The sequence below is a fragment of the Dermacentor andersoni genome, chromosome 3 (assembly GCF_023375885.2).
Source record: "Dermacentor andersoni chromosome 3, qqDerAnde1_hic_scaffold, whole genome shotgun sequence".
NCBI classification, from domain to species: Eukaryota; Metazoa; Arthropoda; class Arachnida; order Ixodida; family Ixodidae; genus Dermacentor; species Dermacentor andersoni.
Genome location: NC_092816.1, coordinates 18,516,120 through 18,540,992, shown reverse-complemented (window position 1 = coordinate 18,540,992; position 24,873 = coordinate 18,516,120). Strand labels below are relative to the sequence as shown.

Here is a 24,873-nt window from a genome sequence, read left to right as displayed (position 1 = left end):
CTTCGTTTTTAATAACCATAACCTGATATGACGCCCACTCCACGAACGCCAAGTTGGGAATGTTTTACTTTGATTAAGCTTTATTGAATAAGAGCATGCGCAGTGTTACTGTAAGCACATTTTGCATGGGAGCACTAAGTCGCACATATTATCCCTGCTGCGGCTCATGTGGACGTGCCTCCAAGTACTTAATTTTACCGCTCTTCTACTCCAACGCGAACCTGTCCACTGCACTGTACACGTTGTCGCATTCTATAGTATAGTTGAAATGATGCAAATGAACAAGCAAAACCCAACCAATGTATATGTATTCAGATTAGACTTCTGGAGTAAACTGGCACATCCGACTTGTCAGGTATCCGCTCAAGCTTTAGTTCAAGCTGCCATGTCTCCCAAGGTTCAACGCAAAAACAATATTTTCACGCTGCTCGGGACACACTGAAATTGTCCCTGCAAATCATATATACTTACGTGGGCAGCGGTAGCTGACATGTAGAGGCATCAACTACGTGCACCCGCTGAATATAATACCTATATTCTGTCTTGTCGATTCCGTGCAATGCAGCGAACACTACGGTTGCCGTCAGAGAAAGATCGAGAACCGGCTGCGTGGCTTCTCTATCGAACAGCTCACCTTTTTGGTTGATTCGACATGTATTGTATTCGTTAGCCTTTCATTCAAACAGTTGTGTGCACTACAGGATTAGTGACGTACTATAGACAAGCCGTTCATTTGGTTCAGTCTTATGAACACGTGACGGAACACACCGACTTTTGCAGCATAGCATACGGAGATACCGGGACCGTCCAGTACCTCCTCTACTCTTTAAAGGGCGCATTGGACTGACCTACGATTGCACTGGTGCTGTCCTTACCTGCCTGGGCGACGCCGGGTAGTAGTTGTAGCAGCGTGCGCCCAGGTGCCCGGGTCCCACGTGCACGATGAAGCGGAACGCGGCCAGGGTGAGCGACACGCACAGCCGGCCCGGCAGGCGCTGGTAAAGCTCTGCGGGGCCCGCGCTCCACTGTAGGCACTGCAGCTGCGCGGCATCCCATCGTCAGAGGCGTTGCATCTTGCCATCGGCCGTTAAAACCTTCGTGCCAACATCGTCGTCGTCTTGAAATCGCCGTCCTGTCACCATTTGATTGACTCCTGCCACACGCACAGCCTACGGCACGATCACTGGTAGCTGTCTATGACGTGTGGTTAGGCTACTAAAGATCTCCCCCAATTTCCGTTGCTACTTGAGCAGCTTTTGCAGTTTAGCTATAAAGATTTTAATAATAGCAGTTCGCCGATGTTCCCGAGACAGGAGGCGCTTGACTGGTACGGTGCTCTATGTGCTCACTATATAGTCACTATGCACGGTCACTAGTAGGGGAGCCACGTGAGCAGATGAAAGCGATGAAATGATTCTATTCAAAGCAAGTGAGGTGGCAACAAAATATGTATGACATAGTCGCAACAGTCATCATACCTCAGACTGTGCAGGCGGAGAACGACGGCACAGCCTGCTTTAAGGAATCCCACCTACCCATTTTCTACATATATAAGAAAAAGACGATAACGGACACCGCAACGACGACTTTGGCATGACGACGATGAAGGCCGACAATGACAAACGCCGCACGACGACAACGACGAAGAGAGAGAGAGAGAGAGAGATCGGGCGGGGCTGGGGCGACGTGGGAGAGGAGGACTTTGTGGGCTCGGCACCGATCCGTTCGGCAGTGCGCAAAGAACGTGCCCCCCTGGTAGCAATACGCTGGGAGTGCCGCCAATGTTGTCGCTTTGCAGGTTAGCTCAAGACAAGAATTGTGCGTGGCTGTCTCTCTCTCTCTCTCTTTTTCTTTTCCCCTGTTCCGCGGTTGCCGACTCTGTACTCGCGACATATGAGGTCTCAATTGGTCAACTGCACCACATTATAGCAGTCACATCATATTCTATCGCGACCAGTTCCAAACACGCGCAAAGTTTTACCGTGCTTTGAATTATTGTCCCTCCTGCTCGGGTCCTCTGGGCAGAAGTATTATACAATAACTTCATTAGTAATTAAAACATTCTGGGGGAACCGATGTCGTGATGAATATCGACGCTAATGCGATTAGCAGTGAAGCAATGCAGCGACACGCCTTATTACCTGCGCCGCGTGCTCCCGGGTTCCTCTCATGCTTCCCACGGGAGCAGTCACTTGCAGGCAGGTTCGTACGGCCCTCCATCTGCGCATGCTCCGCCGATCCGCATGTCGCCTAGCAAAGGGGACGCGTCGCTTCATTCTTTCGCGCTTCTCCCTGCGGCCGCTGCCTTCACACGGTTGCGGAAACCACGCGTTGAGAACGGCCGCTGCCTTCGTGTGCGCGCGGAGAATTGTAAACCGCGTGTGTTTGCGAACCCTCCGACCAGCCCGTTACGGACGGTGTCTTTTATGCGCGCACGCGGCCTGCAATAGTGGAGGCGTCCGCCTCTAGCGTGACAGCTGCGGTGTCCGCGGAACCGTAACACCTCGTCGACCGCGACCATATAGTCGCATAAAATGCTTCCTGCCCCTTGAAATGCGCATCGAATAACGCGGGCGTCAGAGATTGTTTCTGGGTCAACTTGCGCAGCTGTTTAGGCAATAAATGAGCGACGTTTTCGCTTCGCCCCCGAAAGCGTCAGTGTTAATATTTTGTGGCCCTTGGCCCGCGCTGTGCTATTTTTCAGCTCGTGCGCATGCATTTACGTTCACCGGGTGAGTTGGCCGGAGGAAATCACGCAGCGTGCAAAAAAAAAAAAAAAAAGGAATCTCAGTCGACTGAGGTTGTTATATTATTTTCATTTTATTATATAATTCACTTTATTTATGGATAGTTCTGGCTGCCTATCTGAGCTAAGAGCTGTATAAACAGTTGACAGGCGCCCGTGTGTCCGCTACAAAGTAGGCATAGCAAAACAACGTGTAAGGTACAGAAATCAACGATACAAAAATAAAGCAAATCACAGTGTGTACCGTGTGTGCCGTGTGTACACCATCAAAAACGTAAAAACAAGGCCAACCACTTCAAAACTTGAAAATAAAGAGTAGTGACATCAAGAATCCTTATAAACACTTTACACCGAACATGTACCGAATCACTTGCAAAAATTCCTAGCAAAAAATTGCCTATAAATAATTCATTAAATGACATTGCATATTCAAACCAAATGCCATATATAATTACAATGAAAACTGTGCTTCAAGTTACAAGGTAAGACATAGATCTTGATACGCCACATCACACACAGCTAAAGAGCACGTAAGATACAGAAATAAACGGTACAAAACAAAGTAAATGACAATACAAAAATAGTTGTGCTTACACCATCAAAAACACAAAAGCAACATGAATAGTCACTTCAAGTACTTTAAAATCAAGAGTAGTGACACGAACAATCCTTGTACAAAGCTTACTTAAAGGGACACTAAAGTGAAATATGATTTCTTCTGCATCAGTACATTACCGTTCTACAACACCAAAAACACCACTCTTGCAACGATAAGACGTTTGGTAAGCCAGAAAAAGCGCAAGAACGAAATACGGGTGGCGACGCCGACTTAAGTCCCCGCACCTGGGGGCTGTGACGTCTTGGATTTTGATGGCATCTTCTAGGGCCTACTAACTATATATAGCGGTACAGATTGACTACATTGTGTTCTAAAGGAACCAAATATTAAACATGGCAAGTTTTGGGAACCTTTCTTCAGCCAACGCGGCACAAATGCGAAAACATACTTTGGAATCCCTGACGTCACGCTGACGTACCGGCGCTGGAGTTTCGGCACGAAATTCAATTACTGATACGTGGACCTTCATTTTCTCATCTAATAATCAAACTATTTTTTTAATGACTGCCTGCAGGGTTCTCAAACAATGCTTCATAAGTCTAAAATAATTTACTGTTTCGCTTTAGTGTCCCTGTAACACCGAAAATGTAAATTATTACAAGCAAGAATTCATAGCAAAAAGAAGATGCAGAAATAATTTATTAAAGGACATCGCATATCCAATTGAAATAGCATATGGAATTACAATGGAAACTGTGCTCCCAGTTACAAGCTAAGAGATAATATCGTGATGCGCACCAGCACACAAACAAAACGTGAACGTAACAACAGACGTCTAGACAACGCTTCACTCACAAATGATTTCTTTTATGGAGAACAACGACAATTTCTTGCGGGTGCGCAGCATAGCATAGAAACAACAGGCTGTATCATGAGAACCACAAGCAACAAAATATAATACAAGTAAAACACGGGTGTGCTGGTGCACTTCAAGCTTCTGTGCATTGTGAACTTAAACCGACTAGCAAGTCTTGCCGTTTCGTTACAAGCAAAATGGGGGTGTAGCCCTCCCTCATAACTTCTGCTTTCTTGTCCACTCTTCACCGCGAGATCCAGTGTTCCTTGCCCATGCGCCTCTTTCCCATCTGCGGTGCCTTCACGGCTGTTCCGCCTTAGCGCGGTGTTGGTAGCTTTCGTTTCACTCCGGAGCACCCTTTTGTTGGCTAGCTTCTGACTGTGACTCTGTTGCTTGCCATTACATTTTTCTCGACAAAGGCGCTGGCTTCCGTAAAGGAGTCGGGTAACTGTTCAAGTACTGCGTTGTCACGTACGTAGTAAAGAGAAGACAGTATGCGTTCGCGCTTAGCTCGAATCTGCCTCGTGACGAGTGAGCCCTTCTGTTGTGATGCTTTCTGCAGGTCTGAATCGGGTTGGTGAGTTGCGATTTCGATGGCCAAGTCAGTGGTGTCAAAATTAGTCACTGTGTCAGTTTTTATCGTATGGGCCGTCATGTAAAGCCCATTTCTATATTCGTCAGGTGGACGGGAGAAGTCCCAGCCATTGACAAACGTAAACACGGCTGCGAAATGTTTGCAAGAGAGTTTTGTCCTTCGAAAGTCGAGGCACGTGCAGCTTTGTGTACAAAAGATGACGGTTTGAAAGTCTGTGCTCCCACTCATGGAGTGCACAAGAAATTTACCCTCGCCACTGCCAAGTTTAATGTCCTCGGAGTGATGGTTCTAGTCAGTCATTCCATCAAATGCTTAGCTACCGCAGGGGGCTTCCCGTGCAGGCGCTCCGGCAACACATTGTGGTAGAGGCGGTAAGATAGCGGAAAGCTCACATTTGACTGGAGAAACTGTTCCTCCTTCTCTTGGAAAAAATAATCGACTAGGACTCCTAGAAGACCTTACGGGCTACGGTGACCGCTGTTTCCTGCTAAACAGGCCACGAGTTCTTTGTTTTTTCTTTATTCAGTAACATTGTTTGTGTCGAAGCGAAGGTGTAGCCGGTAGATTTTTATCCACGTCGCCTTGACAATCGGCCACTTGTCTTTCACATAGGCCTGTAGTTTGTCGTTTTGTTTCCACCGCGGTGACTGCTCCAAAGCATCCATCGCAATTCTTACGTCATCCGCATTGGCAGTGGATGCTACTCCTCTTAGTAATTTCTTAATGGCGTTCACGTATTCCACACTATTTTCTTTTTCTTTTGATAACCACCTGTTCCATGCTTGCTCCCTGTGCAAATCGCACAAAACCTGACGGCTATAATAAAAAAAAAAGAAACAAGTGCGTTGATCTCCGCTTGGCTATAATCTACCATGCAGTAGTTTGGATTCAGGCTTGTGTTCCAATATTTGAATATATTCAGTGCCTCTTCAATGCATTCAGCTGTGTCAAACTGAACAATAAAGGCGCCCACAACAGCATAGGAACTTGCAATCCTTACGACAATGTGAAAGAAAGGAACAGCATGATCGGTAGTCTTATATGTGGCATCAACACAGACAACACTTTCGCTGTAATTGAGCATCAAGTCCTTAATAAACTATGTTTGTATATTCATCATCATCATCATCATCACCATCATCATCATCATCTTTTACGTCCACTGCAGGACGAAGGCCTCTCCCTGCAATCTCCAATTACCTCTGTCCTGCGCCAACTGATTCCAACTTGCGCCTGCGAATTTCCTAATTTCATCACCCACCTAGCTTTTTGCCGTTCTCGACTGCGCTTCCCTTCTCTTGGCACCCATTCTGTAACTCTAATGATCCCCTGATTATCTATCCTACGGATTACGTGGCCTGCTCAGCTAAATCTTATTGCGATAGTAAATATATGGACACTCCAGGCGCATTTCTGCCGTCAGCGGCGCTGGCGGCGTCACCGTCGCCGTCGCCGTGTAGTTCTGTATGAAGTCCAAGGACGATAAAACCGTCGCCACACGCCGAATGCTGTATGTGCAAGTCAAAGCTTGCGAGGGTGAGCCGGCGAGTGCGGTTCAGTCTCGCGTGCGCCAGCGAGGAACGCGGGCCGGAAGCGTGCCCTCTCCTGTCGGGCGCGAGGCACGGGAATGATGCGGGGTGGAGGGGGGGTGTTCTTCTCCGGTGGCTGCTAGGGTGGCTCGATGACCTCCTCGCCCGCCACTCCGTACAGAGTGGAGACATGCGCGGCGCCTACTGCGGCATTGGGCACGCGAATGGCGGACGCCGTAGGGACGCGTTGCGAGTGCTCGTGTCTTGAAAGCGATCTATGTTGTGACCAAAGTGCGCGCCAGCGCGAGCCTCACCTTCAAAACGATCAGAGTGCGCGTAGTGCCGGTAGATTTGCATGCGCTGTGATTTCGACGTTTCGTTTGCGTTGAAGCGGGAGACGCACGAAAGTCAATTCGCTTGCTGCTGCCGCAATTCCTCACTCCAGCATTTTGACTGCGAGTTTCCGCGCTCATCGAGTGAGAGGTGTTCATGTTTACCTGTGCGCGCGTGATACCGTCGTTGTTAATTTAGTTAAAACATGTTGGCGGGCTAGTTGGTTTGAATGCATGATAGAATGTGTAAGTGCGACCGAACAAGGACGTAGAAAGAAGCAGACGCACAGACAGCGCTATCTCCGCGTGTCTGTTTCTTTCTACGTCCTAAGTTGAGTAACACTTACACATACTGTCATTGTTAATTTAGTCAGTAAGCGAATGTTTACAAGTTTATACGGCCGATAAAGCTACTATCCATACTTTCTAGAGCTATCTACTAATTTGCTATCGGAATTGGTGCTTCGCTTTTCGGGCGGAACTGCGAAAATTATTTTTCTCTTAACGTCAATTAGAATATCTGCTATTCCCCGTTTGATCTCTGATCCACACCGCTGTCCTCCTGTTTCGTAACGTTACGCCTAAATTTCTTCGTTCCATCGCTCTTTGCGCGGTCCTTAATTTGTTGTAGAGCTTCTTTGTCAATCTCCAAGTTTCAGCACCGGTAGGATGCATTGATTGTACACCTTTCTTTTCAATGATAGTGGTAAGCTTCCAGCCAGGATCTGGTGACGTCTGCCGTATGTATGTGTTTATATGCAGAGCAGTAATGTTTCCTCCTCCTCCGTTGCCTCTGCATCTTAACTGCAACTGTCTGGCGAATCAGCCTCTTGCTTTCCCTGTGCTTCCGAGTGTTCTTGCAGAGATTTCACTTGGTAGGCACGAAAAAATCTACTTGTCGGTGTGTTTTCTTTCACTTGTTCTACGTGCACTCTGACATTCTCTTGGTCTACAGAGCTGAAGCTGTCTTTGAAAAGTGCTTTTTGAATATGATTTTTATGTCCATCCTGGTGGGGAGAAATACATAGATGTACTTGAAGGACTTTGCTTGTTCGCAAAAAAAGACGTCGCGGACATAGTATTTCAGGCAGCTTTCCATCGTCTTGACACACGTCACACCTCGCCGCATGAGCTCACGGATGTTTCTTTAAATTTCAGAGTTGATAGGCTGTGTGTAGCCTGCACAACGAGCGTCAGTGTCATGGTTGCAACGACGTTGCTTGTCCGACATGCTAATATAGAAGCGATGCTCCCGGAGCACAGATTTGCCACTTCATGGAGTTGCCAGGACTGTTCTTCCTGTAGCGCCAGTCTCAGTCATTATGTCGCCTCCATCGTCCCTTTCTGGCGCTGCCAATGACTACATTGTCCCAGAGTGCTCATATAAATTAAAATATGTAAAATTTAACCTATATTTATTGATCCTGTTGCACTATATAAGATGCTGCTTAATTAAAATATGTTGGCCTATAATTAAGATCCTAATTTGTTAAGTGTCCTACAAATTAAAAGAAAAGTGAGACACAATTTAACAAAGTAAAAATAATATATTCGCTCTGTTCACTTCGCAGGTCAGCAGCACGTATTTGACAAAGTGAAGCAATGCAGACGGGAATGTGACAATGCCGAACTGAAGATCTAGCCTGTGTTGAAAAAATGAAAGTATGAGAAGATGTGGCAAAAAGACATACTGAAAGGCATGACAATGGGCGAAATAAAGCGATCCACCCATAATACATAAATCATCTATGTTGCTGCAAGAATTTGAACAGATATTTACTATACAGGGTGTCGCATGCAATTTGTGCCAAAATTTAAAGATATGCAAGTGCCACGTAGCTGGAGAGAACCAAGGTAATGTTGTTTGCCGTCACTTGGAGCGAGTCATACTATTTATTTATTTCGCCTAATTACATTATTAGTTATTATTTACTGCTGAAATATACAGAACAAAATTGTCAATCAGAAAATTGTAGGCCATCATGAAAAATTTTCGATCCATCTTTCTGTTGCTCAATACGTGCTTATTGGCAATTGTTTTCTGATTATAATATTTGATCAATTAATTCATTATATTTATGTAGTTAGGCGAAATAAGTAATCTGACTCGCTCCAAGTGACGGCACACAACATTAGCTTGGTTCTGTTCAGCTACGTGGCCCTCGCAGATTATTAGATTTCGGCACAGGTTACGTGGGACACCCCGCCTAACACGGTGCCCACGTTCTTACCGTGAATTCTGGGCACATTTCTACTTGCTTTGCATGCACGACTACAGTGTAGCTTTTTTATCTTAGTTCCTTGGAGCTTCACCTTCCTGCATTGAAAAAGTTCTTGCAGACCAGTTTGCTTCGCTCGCCTGTTGAATCAGAAAAAAAGGGAGAGAAGTCCTCTTTGAAAACATGCATATTGTTAGTCATGCAATCTATCTAATACTTCGGTAAGCTCACTATCAGATCGTCATTATGAAATAAGAATTTTCGCACTTGGATCCCACTGTGGTCATTCTCGTGACAGATGATTACGCACCAAGCAATGGCCTGTCGGTTCTCAACAAGGTGTTCTTCTTTAATGCATCAAGTAGCTTAAGAAGCATTCTCTAATTCTGATTTCGAAAGTTATGTTCACCGCAATGCAGCGTTGTTACGCGATTAAGCATGAATAATATACTGCTGTAAAGCATATCAAGAGTGGGAAGGGGCCACTGTGACGAGACATAGTATGTATTTCTTAATTATACACGCGGGCACCTACCGTCTTCTGCCATATATATGAGCACTGAGAAGTCTAATAGGTGTACTGGCAGTCATACAAAGCCGTTTCTGACGTTGCTGTGGCGATTTGAGCCCCTTAATTGTTTTAGGTGGACAAGTACGGGCCTAACTGTAAGAGAGTACTATTTTTTTTATCAAGCCAATGTTCATGCGGCTGATGTTTTATGAAGTTTTGAATTGTTACTACAATAATAGCTACATGCCTGCAAGGTATGTAGCTATTATTTCTACGTGAAACGAGAAATCAAATCGCCACAGCCACGTCCGAAATAATTCGAAATACCTGCCAGTAGACTTTGTCAGGCGTCTCAGTGCCCGTGCTATGGTAGCAGACAGCGGGCGCGCGCCCGTTTAATTAAGGGACTTTGTCCAGTGACAGTGGCCCCATTCCACTTCTAATATACTTCACCGCGTAACACAACTCTACTGCGGTGAAGCCGACAATGGCAACCAAATTAAGCAGCACTTTTTAGACCCTTGCCAATGCACGTTCCAACAATTTTGGGAGGTGCTTTCTTGGGGAGTATTGCCGAGGATGTTGCAGTCTGTATAGATTGCTGCTTAAGTTACTCTGATAAGGCTACGAGCAACGAAGGAAATAATAAGGCGACCTCATATTTATTAAGCATAATAATTCATCCAAAGTAGCGTAAACGGCAACGAATGCACCAGCAGATAAGGCTCGCCCACTGAAAACTTCTTGCATGAATCGTACGCATTTGAGAATGCCTCCGTGCAATATATATGTTACGTGCCGACTGGCGGCATAATGAAGCTAATTAATAGGCCGACGCGTTACTCAGATCAGTTGCTACTTTCCTATTTACTGCCTGAGTATGTGCAGGTCTGTGCGTTTACTTCTTGACTCTGTGCCTTTTCGGATGCGACCTGCACAAAGTGCAGATCGCATCCAAAAAGGCAGCGTTTGTAAACACGATATATTACCTTGAACGGCATGTTCTTGTCCAGAACAATATGTTCTCGCTGAACAGTGAAAAGCAGCCTGCCTGCAGAGATATTGAATCAAAGTGCATGTCATCACACAGAGCTCGATCATTAAACTTGTGCTCGACATGCATTACATAATACGCACCTTCCGGCCTGGCGGAGTGTCGCGTTTGAAATAAAAAAAAAAACACATTACAGCGACGAGGTAGTCTTTTGGCTCTTCGAATGCGTTTCTAAACGGTGCGTAGCCGGTCCATGTGTGTCCGTCCTTTTTTAAGTCGTGGAGGTACTTCTTCAGAACACTTCCTCAGATGCCGTGAACGCAGAACACCACATGACAACGCACTGACAATGAGAGTGCCTCCCTCCGTCTGCCTCAGTTCCTGGCTGTGAGGTACCGCACAATGATGCGCGAAACACGCACGTGGTTTCGCATTGCCCGCAGGTGTCTGAAGGCTGCGGCAGCACAAAGAAGCGTGAAAGAAAGAAGAGGCGCGTCCCCATTGCTAGGCGACATGCAGCCCGGCGGAGCATGAGCAGAAGGAGGGTGGCGTACCAACCTACCTGCAAAAAACCGCTCATGCTTCCCACTGTACACGCTGCGCCACGTAGCGGTGCCACCGTTAAGTCTGTGTGTGGCGCGGGTTCGATTTCTCTAAGCACCGGATAAATTTTTTATTGACTTTTTTTGTCATTAGAGAGCGGCACATACGCAGCGACACTTACCCAGTTACCCCAGTTGGCGTTCCCAAGGTTAAATGAAGGGCGACGCATATCCCTAGCGGCACATACTCAGTGACCTAAGTTGGCGTCACACAGGTTCATTGTAGAGCGGCAGATACACATTGGCACATATATTCAGTGACACAAATTTGTCCGACGGTTGGCTTGGAACCCTGATCACTTAGCACAGCAGTCCGATGCCCCACTCGTTAAACCAAACAGCTACGAACATCGTAAAAACCTACATGGAAGCAGCGGGCATGAAGAGCACACCTGAGAAGTCATCGCACATAAGAATGAGATCGAAATACGCACGTCGAGAGACCGACATACGAATCTAGCTTGCGCTCTACGGCATGCTGATAGAGGAAACTACACAACTACGAGTTCCGGGCATGCACGTTCAGAGCAACGGCAACGTGCAAACGGCGCTCACACACTTGCATAGCACGGTCAAGAGTGTCTCGCGCCTCACAGACCCCACTACACATAGCAGGGACGGGATGCGCGAGGCGGACACGCCTCGCCTCGCACAAGCCTTCGTGGTCAGTCGCCTAACGTACGCCCTTCCATACGAACTTACGCGAAAGTGCGAGACGGACCAACCAACCCTTCTCCTGTGAGGAGCGTACAAAACTGCGTTCGGCCTCTCAGTTCAAGCGAGCACCGACCGTCTTACTAATATGGGAATACGCAACAGCTGTACGAATGGCGCAGCGAGAGCAACTCACCACCATGGCACAGGGAAGGTTCGTCCAGGAACGATTAGGCTACCCACTGAAGCCGTAGTACCTCTGCGGTCCAACCCAAAGATACTAAACAATGCCAACAGAGACAAGATCCACATCACGCCCATCCACGAGAACATGCAATGGGTAACTCACGCGGGGAGAAGACGAGTGTGCACCTAAGCACTCCGGCGAGAGCATCACAACAATCCCAACACCTACTACACGGACGCGGGCCGCCTCAAAAGAATAAATTATTGTAGGATTGCAGTCACGAGACACGACCAGGAGATCCTAGGGGCCACAGTCAAGATGCGATTGGTAACCACCGCAGAGACCGTGGCCATTGCAAAAGCAATAAACGATGCAAACCGAAAAGACATACTCGCCCATGTGCTAACCGACTCTCAAGCGGCGCGCAGAGGCTATGTCTGCCCGCTGCTACAGCAAGCCTGCCAGGAAAACCCCTCCAACTGGACCACGGAATCACCTGGTGTACAGCGCAGGAGGGTGGGGAGGGAAACGAGGCGACAGATTCCTCTGCTCGAAAAGCAAACAACCGAGCGGCGACCCTTGACTCCCCTCCAGCCAACTCATTATCGCTCACGTCGCGGGAGATCCTTGTCCTCCGGAGGAGCGAGTGACGAACATTCGCTCCCCCTTCACCCCCCTCCCCACCAGAAATTCACACGCAGTCAGGGAATAGATTGGCGAAGAATTCAAACCAACACATCCAAACCGCCTCGGACAGAGTAGAATCGCATCGGCGGAGCCAGAACACGCTTGCTCCTGGTGCGGGGATCGGCCCACACACACATATCACGTGAGAATGCTGGAAGCGCCTTCACACGGCGGATTCACCACTCACAATAACCTCAAACATCTCGCTACCATGAGAGATGCGACTACTGCGATCTGGAGGGACCGATAGCACATCTAAATCAGGCCCAGCCAGCAGCCCGCGCCAGTGGAGCTCTGGGACCATGTACCGCACCTTTAGGCGGGCTTTCCCGAATTTTCTCTTTTCAATAAAGTTTTCCACACACGTACGCAGTGCCCCAAGTTGACGGGAAAACGGTTAGAAGCACCAACAAATAGACAGACAGACAGACCCTGTAAAATTTGTGAGGTACCCCAAGAAGGCTAATCACATTAATAAATAAAAACACAGCGTGACTCTGGGCTTAAGCGGGCCTCCTGGTTAGATCACGCAAATGCGACGTCGAGGTAGTCACATGGCATCGAAAACTGCTGACCTGAGCATCAATCAGCCACGGTAACCTTCGTTTATAATTGTCTATCACCCATCACATTTGCGCTTAATAGTGCACTCGGAGTGTTATTTCACAATCCGTAAGCGGTCATGCTCTAACCGCAAGATAAGAATGGCTGTATTTATCCTAATCTTGCACTGTCCACGTAGTAAAACGCGAGATGACGCACTCTGCGCAGCCAGGAAAGTACATGACATACTATCGTGTGGTCGGGAGCGTCGAGGTCGTCGTTGCGCTTGTTGTAGGCGTTCGGCACGAACACCTTGCACGAAACTGGCCGCGGGTCGTGCGTTTCGAACACCGTGAAGTTCACCTGGCTGCGAATTTTTAAATTCAAAGAAAAATGAGAAGCATACATTGCGAGACCACGGCTAGTGGCGTAGCCTGAAAGTTATGAAAAGGGAATGCAACAAAGCTAGCGCGATACCTGATCCGAGTGGCCTACAGTGAATAATGGTAAACTGCATGCTAGAAAATGTCCCGGAACGGCGATATTGAAACCATACAGACAGGCTGAAATAAAGTAAAGAGGTGAATTGGCCACACTACTTGACCAGCATTAACTGCAGAATCTTTTACTCTGAATAGTCGTTATTCTGAAGTTACGTGCTTGAGATGCACTTCAGATGCACTGCGGTTACGGTTCTTTGTTTTTTCTTTTGCAAGAGAAGGGGCGAGTGTATTGCTGTTAAGTGTGAACGATAAGTACACCAGTGCTAAATAGATTCCCAATGAATTCTCCGAGCGGTATTGCGACAAGGTACGCAGTGACACTGTGAAGCGGCATATTCTATTAAACTCTCGCCTAGTCACGTGGTACACAGCGGCGAGGTTCGAGCGAGCGCAGCTGCGACGCCTCTCCACGTGCTGTGACGTCGTCACACCTTCACACGTGCTAGCCGGCGGCTGAAGGTCAAACGCGCGCCAAGATTGACCTTGGGAGCTGTACCTCGAGGAGTAGAACTCTCGCTCTAAAAACAGTGCATTTCCTTCCAGTCAACTGCTAAAACGAGTTTAGATACCTGTAAGAACGAGCTACATTTTTGTGACCTGGCGCGCATTCGACGGATTACTAACGTTAAAGAAGCCAATAACACTTCCATGAACCTAATGGCAGAATTATACAGACGTCACATTCCCGAAATAAAAACGAATATTGGCAGGAAAATTACAAAACCTTGGATAACGCTCAACCCGTATAAAAAAAATATGCTTCAAAAGTAAGTTACACCCCGACTTTATTAAAGGGAGAGAACCTGACATCCTAAAGCAATATAAGGCGTCTTCAAGGGGTGTACAGTAGCGCGATTAAAAGACAGGACAAAAGAAGACACACAGGGACACACACAGCGCATTACCAACAAGCCCACATTGCAACCCTCGTGAACAATTTAAGACATACTAAAGAAAGAAATCAATGCGAGTAGGTCGCGATACATTCAGGTAGAACTTGAAGGTTGCTTGTGTAAAACAGATCTCTTGTGGAAGGAGTTGAATACACTCCTAAACCGCAGTAAATTATTTACGGGGGTAGAAAGGATAGAGTTAAGCGGATCTCAAGTAATTGACAATTCTCTTGCAAATTTCAACAATTATTTATTTCGTAGTGCAAACACGAGTTATTTTTATATTTTTTCTGAAGTTATGCCTCAAAAAGCAGTTCTTACGGCCTGTTACTGAGGAACAAGTTCGCACTTGTTTTATTTCCTTGAAGAATAGCTGTTCGTGCGATTTTGACGGTATGCAAATACGACCAATTAAATCTGTGCTTAATATTTTGTCTCCGCATCTTACTCACATTTTCAATCTTTGCTTATCGTCCGGCGTTTTTCCGAGAAGAATGCAGCTTGCGAAAGTGATTGTTATATTGAAAAGATATAAGGAAATATCGGCCGATTTCGGTCTTGCCTATATCTTCCAAAGGAATCGAAAATCTTATGTACTGCCAACCAAATAGCTTTCTAGGAGAACATAATGTGATTTCAACTGCGCGATAAGGCTTCAGAAAGTTTCGGTCTACGGAACTTGCGCCCCTGGAACAAAAATATTTTATTTTGTCATGGATTGAAAGAAACACAATTAGTGCTCAGTATTTATGTAGAATTTACCATGGCTTTTGATAACACTGATAATATTATGCTCCTTAAAAAAACTAGAAAGTTATAGCACGAAAGGGCATGCGTTAAAGTTGATCACGTCTTACCTAAACAACATGAAACTGATTGTAGACATTCAGTGTTACCACTCTAACATAAAGCGTATTGCCAAAGGCGAGCCACAAGTTAGTATGCTCGGACCTCTTCTTTTCAATGTATAGATCAAAGATTTAGTAAACACGCACACCGAAGCGATATATGTTCTATGCGCTGATGATGCCTCAATATTTTTGCTTGGTAAAGACTACAACGAACTTCAAAATAAGGAAAGCTTGAGTCTCTCTAAACTGCATAAATGGTCTGGCGTAAATAATTTAGAAATAAACGTAAACAAAACGAAAGGCATAGTATGTACATACCAAAAAGTAAACAAGTACGTGGCGTCCTACACATTTCATATGGAGAGGCAGCTGTAAAGTCGGTTAGTAGTATCAAAATATAGGGGGAAACTTTTTCGCAAAATATGGCCTGGAATGACCACATCGATCATGTTCCCAAAAATTTAGTCCAAGTAGTTGGCTTAAAACATCGGTGTACCCCATTACTCACATTCAGACTAAAAAATCTTGTTTACTATTCTCTATACTAGTCGTAGCTTTATTATTGCCTCTTAGAGTGGGGTACTACGACCTTCACAAACATGCAAAAAATTATTTCTTCAAAAAACAAGTTGATAAGAACACTGTTTAATGTTTCGAACGACTGTCATTCACCTGACCTATTCCCTCAGGCAGATGTACTACCCCTATTTGGCTTATACCAGTACAACCTAACCATAGCTTTCAAAAGAAAATTAAGGGAAAATCGCCAATTCCTGAACAACCTTGCCGGACTTCAACATAACGTGACGTCATGTGCCACTCAATATAAATAAATTTGGAAGGTGGTAACTGCAAAACTAATTACTCAAAATAAAAATTGCAAAAATGAGTTGTCTATACTTTTGGTGGAGGTGACGGTTCATTTTTGCTTCTATAACAGAAACGGGAGCAGGAGCAAAAGTCTACAAAGGCCTGACAAATGGCTCCCGCTCCTATTGGCATTTAGCACTGTGGTACATAATATGAAATACATTGGTGATATCATATCAAATCAATGTTACATGTGCAGTACTGAAGTAAACATATCATCCAAATAAAATTTTAAAAATCAGTAGCACGAAACACAAAAGAAATACACACATTTAAAATAATAATACGGATTGACTATGAATCTGTAGATACAATTCCCCGAGCCAGGGAAGTAAGTAACAGGGTAAACATAAATTAATTGTATAATTGAATTTAAAAAAAAAGGACCATGACAATGTGTTACAACGTAAAATGCTAAAATATACATATAATCTATATTGCATTTCATGTGTGCTATAATGTGCACTTTCATGGATTTCTTAGCTAATTTACTGTAATCAGGTAAATTTAGGTGATTTAATAATTGAGGAACCTGGTGATTCAAATGCTGTCTACCATAAATTGTTCGAGACTTTGAAGTTTCTCTAGTTTCCTTGCATAGGCAATAGTGATATTTTGATTCAGATGATTTTGATGTATACAGTTTGTTAGTTCTTATATGTTGCAATAACCTATAATAGTATGTCAGGTTGGCTTTCAGCATAGTGTGTTTAATGAATAGAGTATGCTTCCTCAAATTTTGAGGCCTACCCCTGTAGTTTTCTAAATATTTAAGGGCTCTTTCTTTATAACACTATCATTTGTCCATCATTCTGTGAATATGTTGTACCCCATACAACAAAACAATATGTAAGTCGTGAATAAAACACGGAGTAATATAATACTTTTTTAAGCCCTGATTCTGTTAAAACATACCGTGATTTTGCTAAGTTCGGCAGTCAGTTTTCCCACGTGTGTCTTCAAGGACATATCACCTTTAAACCAGATACCCAGAAACTTATGAGCTTCTACTTGTTCTATTTTTATGTATCGAAACAATATTGTTAGCATAAAATTCATCGGTTTGTTAATTGGTGCAAATGTTACATACTTAGTTTTATTGATACTTCATTGCAATTTGTTGCTGTGTTACCATGAAAATTGACGATTTAAGTAATTATTTATTAGTCCCCAACGTCTGCAATGACTTTTCTGCGAGAAACACATTTGTGTACATGATTAAACTTGGAGCATTTGGTATGTAAGAAGGATCATTGATGTATAGGTTAAATAACAAAAGTCCAAGTATAGACCCTTGTGGGACACCTTGTAATATCTTTAATTTCGGAGAGTTGCAATCCTTAATTTATACGTACTGATACCTGTCTTGTAAATAGCTGCGAATTAAGTGATATGCTCACCCTCTTATCTCATAATCATAAATCTTGGTCAACAAAATGGCATGGTTTACAGAATCGAAAGCTTTTCTGAGATCTAAAAAGAGACCAGCGGTGCATAATCTTTGTTCAATGTTATTTATTATTTCATGTTTAATAGAGAGTAATGCATCTTCGGAGGATCTTTACTTTCGAAACCCATATTCTGCATCGGACATAATAGAGCACTTTCAGATAAAGTTTTCAATGCGGACGCTTACGACTGTCTCAAAAATTTTAGACATTACTGGTAGTATAGAAATGGGTCTGTAATTGTTAAGAATGTAATCTGTGCCACCCTTGTGCACTGGACACATTCTAGCTAACTTGAGTGCTTCCAGGCAAACGCCACATTCGAGCATACGATTATCAGTATGGGCTAAAGGGCTGGAAAATATGTCCATTACGTGCTTCACGGCAGTTGGTTTGACATCGTCGTATCCTGCAGCAACGTTATCTTTTAGGTTGCGTATAATATCTGTCACTTCGTACTCCGCAGTTGGCGACAATAAAATGGAATTAATAGTAGCGCTTTTTTTATGGGCATACGAACTTGTGTGTTCATTGTGAACAGGAGGTGTGTACCTCCGCTACGGATGAATGGACAGTTTAGTAAAGTAGCAGCTTGCACGTCGTTTAGGATACCTTGAGTCGAAGATACAACTATTGGCGCGGCAACATTCTTTCTTTGAGCGAGATTGTTAATTGCCTGCCAAAACTTTCTTTTGTCGTCTGATATACCAGAGAATACATTCTCATAGCACTGTATTTTTGCATGTTTGAGTTCTGCATTAAACTTGTCGCGGTATTTTTTAAATTCAGCAAATTTCTGCAGATCACGTGTCTTAACAAAAGAATGATACATGTTATTTTTGACCGCAATCTAATTTAAAAGTAGGCGTGTGATCCACGGTTTCCTAATCTTATTCTTGGAACTTCGCTTATTTCTAATCTTTATAGGAGAGGCCAGCTCGTAGCAGTGCATAAAACTGGCAAAAAAAATATGTTATATGCTTGATTTACATCGCTTTTCATTATTATCGGCTCCCAGTTTGTCTTCCCGATAAGAGAGCGGAAAAGTGCTAAAGAATTTGGGCTGAAATCCCGGTATGAACTCGCACCCGTTTTTATACATTTATCTTTCGTCATCGGTAAGAAACAAAACGTAGATAGATGATCACTTAAGTCCACTGACAGGAGACCCGCAAAAACATTTGGGCAAGGCGCGTTCATGATGACATCTAACAACGTCGCACTATCCGCCCTAGCAATAATGGCTAAATTGATAAGATTTTCACAGGCATAAGTATTTATTACGTTTTTATGTTCATGCATTAGTATCCATTCCCAACATGTTAATGTTCAAGTCACCCATTATAAGAAACTTTTGACCAGTGTTAAGTAATTGAGTAGTTCATCTATGAATTCGAAAAATGAAGTCTTATTACCACAAGGAGGCCTATATACCACAGATACGTAAAACAATTTAAAACGTACAGTAAGACATTCTACATGCTCATTAGTAATGGTAAGATTTGAAATGACCTCGTACTGGTTATGTTTTCGAACATAGATACCATCGCGCTCACTAATTCGTGTTATGCCTTGGCATATGCACTCACCAAATTGGGTGGATTTTCACACTGTGTTAGCCATGTCTCAGTAAAAACCATCATATCGAATTTAGACTTCAATATTCCAAGCAATTCATGTAGTTTATCGCGTTTGTTTTTAATACTTCGTATGTCTAAATGCATAATTGACATAAAATTATTAGGATTTAAATTGGAAACTGAAGAACTAAATGAATCATAATCATGATATGCACAAGAGCTATACCCGGGGCTAGCCATGTATGGTGGTTTTCGTACACGCACTTGTGTTGAAGAAGAAACGAGGCATTCATTCGACAATTTTATCAACGTCGTCCAAACAGATTAGACAAAAAAGCGGTGATGTTTCATTTCGTCTAGCGAAAATGTTGCCATCGGCTGTCCACACAAATTTCCAGTCACCAACTCTTTTCTTCCTAATGGCAATCCCGAGCAATTGCTTGCCCTCTTTCGTAAAGTGTTCATTGATGAATACGGGAAGATATTTGTCAAATCCGATCATTTTAGTGTCAATTCTTGCTTTCTTCGCTCTCGCGAGAATGACATTCCTCTTTGCACGACGAATAAAACGAACAATAATGTTGGCTCAACGGTCGATCCACTCCGCAGATCATCAACTAATTTCTTAGTCATTATACGCACCTATCTAGCCAGTATCCGGAGGAGGAGGAGGAGGAGGAAGAACTTTATTAAAAACACCAGTCAATGAACGTCAGGAGAGAAATGCTTCTCCCCCTTCGCCCCTAGCCGTCGGCCGGAATACCTTGAGACACAGCAGCAGCAAGGGCTTGACCGATGAGGTCCCGCTGGACGTTGGGGTCTGGGCTGCGGAGCAAAGCCTCCCAGGATTCTAGAGTGCGCGAGCTATCATTCTTAGCCGGACATGTCCACACCATGTGAACCAGATTTGCTGCCTCATCACAGAATTTGCACTTTGACCTAAATACTCCTGGATGCCACTTGCTGTAGAGTACGGGGTTTGGAAAAACCCCCATCTGTAATTTCCTCCACATAATCTCATCTTTCTTGCTGAGCGTTCTGTCCGCTCCCGGGTAAATTTGGCGATTTAGTCTGTAGTATGCTATGATTTCCTGGTATGCGCGCATATCCTCTCTTCTGTTTATAGTTTCGGTGGTTTGGGAGCTTCCGGGGGTCGACCGGTAAGTGAGACCTCGGGCGACCGAATGAGCCTCCTCGTTCCCTCTAAGTCCCTGGTGAGCTGGTGCCCAAACGAGCAGAACAAGCTGCCTGGGTCCTCCTTCCCTGTTTAATATACGGATGGCAGTTTCCGTCACCCTCCCCGATTCGTAATTTCTCACAGCGTGTTTGGAGTCGCTGATGACCACATTTACCCCCCTTTGGCTGAGGGCCAAGGCTATGGCTACTTCCTCAGCTTCAACCGTCTCGACGCCACTGACTGTGCAGCACGCCACCGGTGTTCCGTCTTCTCTAACCGCCACGGCCGCGTGTGCCGCTTTGCTTTCATATTCCGCAGCGTCCGTATATAGGACGTCCTGTCGACAAGTGTATCTAGCTTGTAATGCCTCTGCCCTGTCTTTACGCCTGCCGTCGTGAAAGGCAGGGTTCATGTTTCTGGGTAGCGGAGGTATTTTTATCTTGTCCCTGATATGTCTGGGTATGTCTCCTGAGCGCACTTGCTCATGTTTGGGCTCGTAGCCTAATTTCTCTAAAATTTTCCTGCCTGTTTTAGATCCAAGTAGCCTTTGGTGCTGCGCGGTAACGGCAGCCTCAATCAGTTCCTCGAGAGTGTTCGACACACCCAGCTTCATAAGTTTGCCGGTGGGCGTGTTCGGGGGGAGTCCGAGCGCGACCTTGACACTTTTCCTAATAATGATTTCGAGCTTGTTCCGTTCTACAGAACTGAGCTTGAGGTAGGGTGCCACGTACACTATCCTACTGATTACGAAGGCTTGTGCTAGCCTCAGGAGATTCGCCTCCTTCATCCCAGCGTGCCTGTTCGCTATTCGTCTGATAAGACGACACGTTTGATTTGAACTGGCTTCTAACCTAGCAAGCGTTTCATAATTTTTCCGGTTGGCCTGAATCCTCAGCCCGAGGACGCGGATACTGTCGACCGCAGGGATCTCGGCGCCGTTGACGTACAGGTGGATGCCCGCCTCACGCTTTTGGTGAAGCCGCCGTTTTCCGGGGGGCATCAGGAACAGCACTTCCGACTTTTCGGCCGAACATTTAAGTCCTTTGGGTTTCAGGTACTCCTCGATAATGTCAATTGCATTTTGCAGGGAGCTTTCAATTTGCCCATGACTGCCCTTGTTTATCCATAGTGTTAAGTCATCCGCGTATATGGTGTGGTTTAGATTCTCAATTTCCCCCAACCGTTCAGGGAGTTTCAACATAACAATGTTGAAGAGGGTAGGTGATAAAACCGAGCCCTGCGGCGTCCCCACGTTACCCAGGTCAATGCTCTTTATAGATTCTTCCCCTATCTTGAGAGTGGCTTTCCTGTTGGTAAGAAAGTCCTTGATGTAATCGTACACTCTCTTCCCGACATTGAGTGAGTTCAAATTCTCCAAGATGGACACGTGCCTCACGTTGTCGAATGCCTGTGGGGTTAGATAACCCCACAATCACTTTCGTGTCTCGCGTTTGCTTATCTATAATTTGGTCTTTGAGCTGCAGCATCACGTCGCATGCCGACAGCTTTGGTCGAAAACCGATCATGGTGTCCGGATACAATCCATTTTCCTCCATGTACCTATTGAGCCGCGTCAGAACAACGTGCTCCATAAGCTTACCCACGCAGGAGGTGAGCGATATAGGCCTGAGGTTCTCGAAGCCTAGTTTTTTACCCGGCTTTGGAATGAAAATGAGGTTGGCGAGTTTCCACTCCTGCGGTATCGTCCCCTTCTCCCAGCACTCCTGCATGTACGTTGCGAGGTTGGCGATTGAGCTGTCGTCTAAATTACGGAGCATTTTGTTGCTCACTCTGTCCGGCCCTGCCGCTGACTTAGTCCGTAGCCGATTAATCTCCGCTCTGACCTCAGCCAGGGTGATGGGGGCGTCTAATTCCGAATTCTCTCCCCCTCCGTAGTCCGGGAGGGGTTCAGGTCCGGCGGGATTGATGTACCTATTCCTAACTACTTCTAAGAGTTCCTTCTTAGTGCCATCAAACTGATGTGCCATTCTTTCCAGCTGTTGTTTGGACGCTGACTTTGTGCTATCCGGATCTAAGAGGTGGCGAAGAAGTCGCCACGTCCCCGCGGTACTCATATTCCTCTCCATCTGATCGCAGACGTTCCCCCAATTTTGCTTCGTGAGCGTGATTGCGTGCTCTTCAATTTCCTTGTTTAAAGCCGCTATCTGTTTCCTGATATTTCGATCCCATCTCTTCTGTCGAAGTCGGTCCTCCAGCCTTTTCTTTTTCCTCCAGAGATTAACTAATCTCCTGTCTACCGCTTCGTTGTCCCCCTCAGTTTCCACCACTTCGGTGGCCTCTTTAGCAGTGCGCACTACGCCATCGCTCCACTCTGCAATATTAGAGATGGGAGCCGGGTCTCCCCTGAGTGCCCTGAAAGAGTCCCAATTTACAGCCTCCACCCTCCTTTTCCGGGAGGTTGTCGGGCCTCCTTCTACCACCACTTCTATGATTTTGTGATCGCTGCCTAAGTCTTCGTTTGTATTGCACCACGTGGCTTTAGTGCCGTTCCCCGTCAAGGTGAGATCGGGTGTCGTATCACACGCGACACTATTTCCCTTCCTCGTAGGCTGCATCGGGTCGGTTATTAAATTCAGATTATGAGTTTGTATGTCGTCCCACAATTTCCTACCTGATTAGGGCGGCCACCTGCGTGCTTTCGCCTTCGCCTAGATAGGATTTGTACCCCGACAATTTTGAATGCGGCCAGTATCCGGGAAAAAAAAAAGCTCGCACACAACTCGGACAATTTGGGCAGGGCAGTTCTCGTTCGGCAGCAGTGCACTCGTGTAATGCTCGAGAAACACGAATAGAAATTGGCGCGTCTCACCTGCAAGAGCCGATATCCTTTAGTTGCGCGCTCAATGCGCACCGCTGCCGAAGTGCAAGCGTATGTATAGGTTCGTGGGCGCCTTTTGTAGCCAGCCGTAGCGTCCACCACCACCAAGGTATGAATGAATACAATATAACTGGAACTGATATTTCAAGAACTACACAACGAAACATTAGAATTCATTTTTCTTTACGTAAGTAAATAATTTAATTTGAGTAACGAATCGCCACGCCTCTTCTGCTTCTTTCGACGCGCATAAGTTTTGGTGCCAATCTACTTCTCTTGTTCAGTTTTTTTCTTTCTTCGTCTTCTTGCCATCTGATTGACACGTGTTTCCACATCAAGTGAAGTGTCTCACGTTTGCTGCTATAGCCGATTGCAATGTACGGGGGGTGTAACTGCGGGCTCCTGTCAAGCTGATCTTAACGGTAGCTTTTTCCCGCAGCTCCCTTCATCTTTTTGGTGGCAACGAAATTGTATCGCATAATGGCCAGCGAAAGAACAACACGTGCAGCTAGAAGCGTCGAACGCTTACTTGGCTATCTGATGCAACGTCCTGATGAGTCGCTTCTCCTCTTTGCCCTGGTAGCTCTCCGGAAGGTAGAAGCCGAACGCCAGGACCACGTCGGCGCCCATCACGGCGCGCAGCACCTGCAGGCACCAGCGCGGCACGCGTCGTCTGCACACTGCGGCGCCTCTTGGCCACTCGACTCGCGCGTGTTTCCCAGCCAACGTTAGCCAAGCTGTCAAAAGAAAAAAAAATGAAGGAAACGGTGGAAGATACGATTATAAAAGCTATGGTGTTCGGTAGTCAGACCACCCAAGAGTGAGAACCGTAGGTTTTATAATCGTATATTGTGCCGCGTGTTTTTAGAAACTTGGCTAAAGTTAGCTGGGACACCCCGTAAAGACGATGGCAGTGAACATATAGCAGAACGCTTCGACAAGTCGCAAAATTTTGAGCACATAAGCAAAACACGATGAAACATACAGAAACAGCGGCATTCATACTAACAAAGCGCTTGCTCTTAAATTTTTTGGCCCTGACGTCGCGCACGAAGACAGGAAAGGAAAATGAAAGGACAGAGCTGATAGCCACACGATTTCCTGCTTCGCTACCCCACACTGGGGTGAAAGGAAAACAAGAAAGATAGAAAGAGAGAGCGAGCACTGCGTGCACGCGCAGGAGGATGCGCAGCACACAGAAACGGTCACACTCAGGGCGGTGCGTTTTAAAAACTGCACGAGCGCATAAATAGCTTCTTGCGCCAGCGGCGGGTGTAGCCCCGGCCGGAGTATTCTTAACACGGAAAATGTTATGGAGTCTAGCTGGTTTCGAGTTGTCTGGAGAGAAAAGCGTTAAAAGTTGTACAGAGGTCGGGTATACAATAGGTGCTCAATAGTGTCCCCGCAGCTAAAGTAGTTTCCCGATTGCGCCGTCTAAAAAATTCATGTATAATAATCCAAATTAACGTCGATAAACTTAGCTATCACCCAGCTTGGCGCTTAGCAGGTTGCGCGGACTATACTTAGGTTCATGCAAACCAGGCAACGCTACAAAGGAGGCACTTCTACTATACTGCTCGCATTCACGAACGAAAATTGGAGCGCCACATACGAATGAAATATGAATGTATACAAGCCACGTAATACAAAAGGTCTCCTACGTTAATGTCGCAACGTATGAAGTAATTATTACATGAA

At 45.5% G+C, this 24,873-nt stretch overlaps 1 protein-coding gene across 1 annotated transcript in view; it reads right to left on the bottom strand.

Annotated features, from left to right (window-relative positions):
• The window catches only part of LOC126520770 (uncharacterized), a 54,989-nt gene that overhangs the window by 13,291 nt on the left and 16,825 nt on the right, over window positions 1-24,873 (bottom strand). Inside the window, exons 8-10 of the mRNA XM_055065543.2 lie at window positions 23,705-23,820; window positions 13,264-13,381; window positions 876-1,040 (exon numbers count right to left, since the gene is read on the bottom strand). Coding sequence (XP_054921518.1) covers window positions 876-1,040; window positions 13,264-13,381; window positions 23,705-23,820 — 399 coding nt within the window. The remainder of the gene's footprint in view (window positions 1-875; window positions 1,041-13,263; window positions 13,382-23,704; window positions 23,821-24,873) is intronic.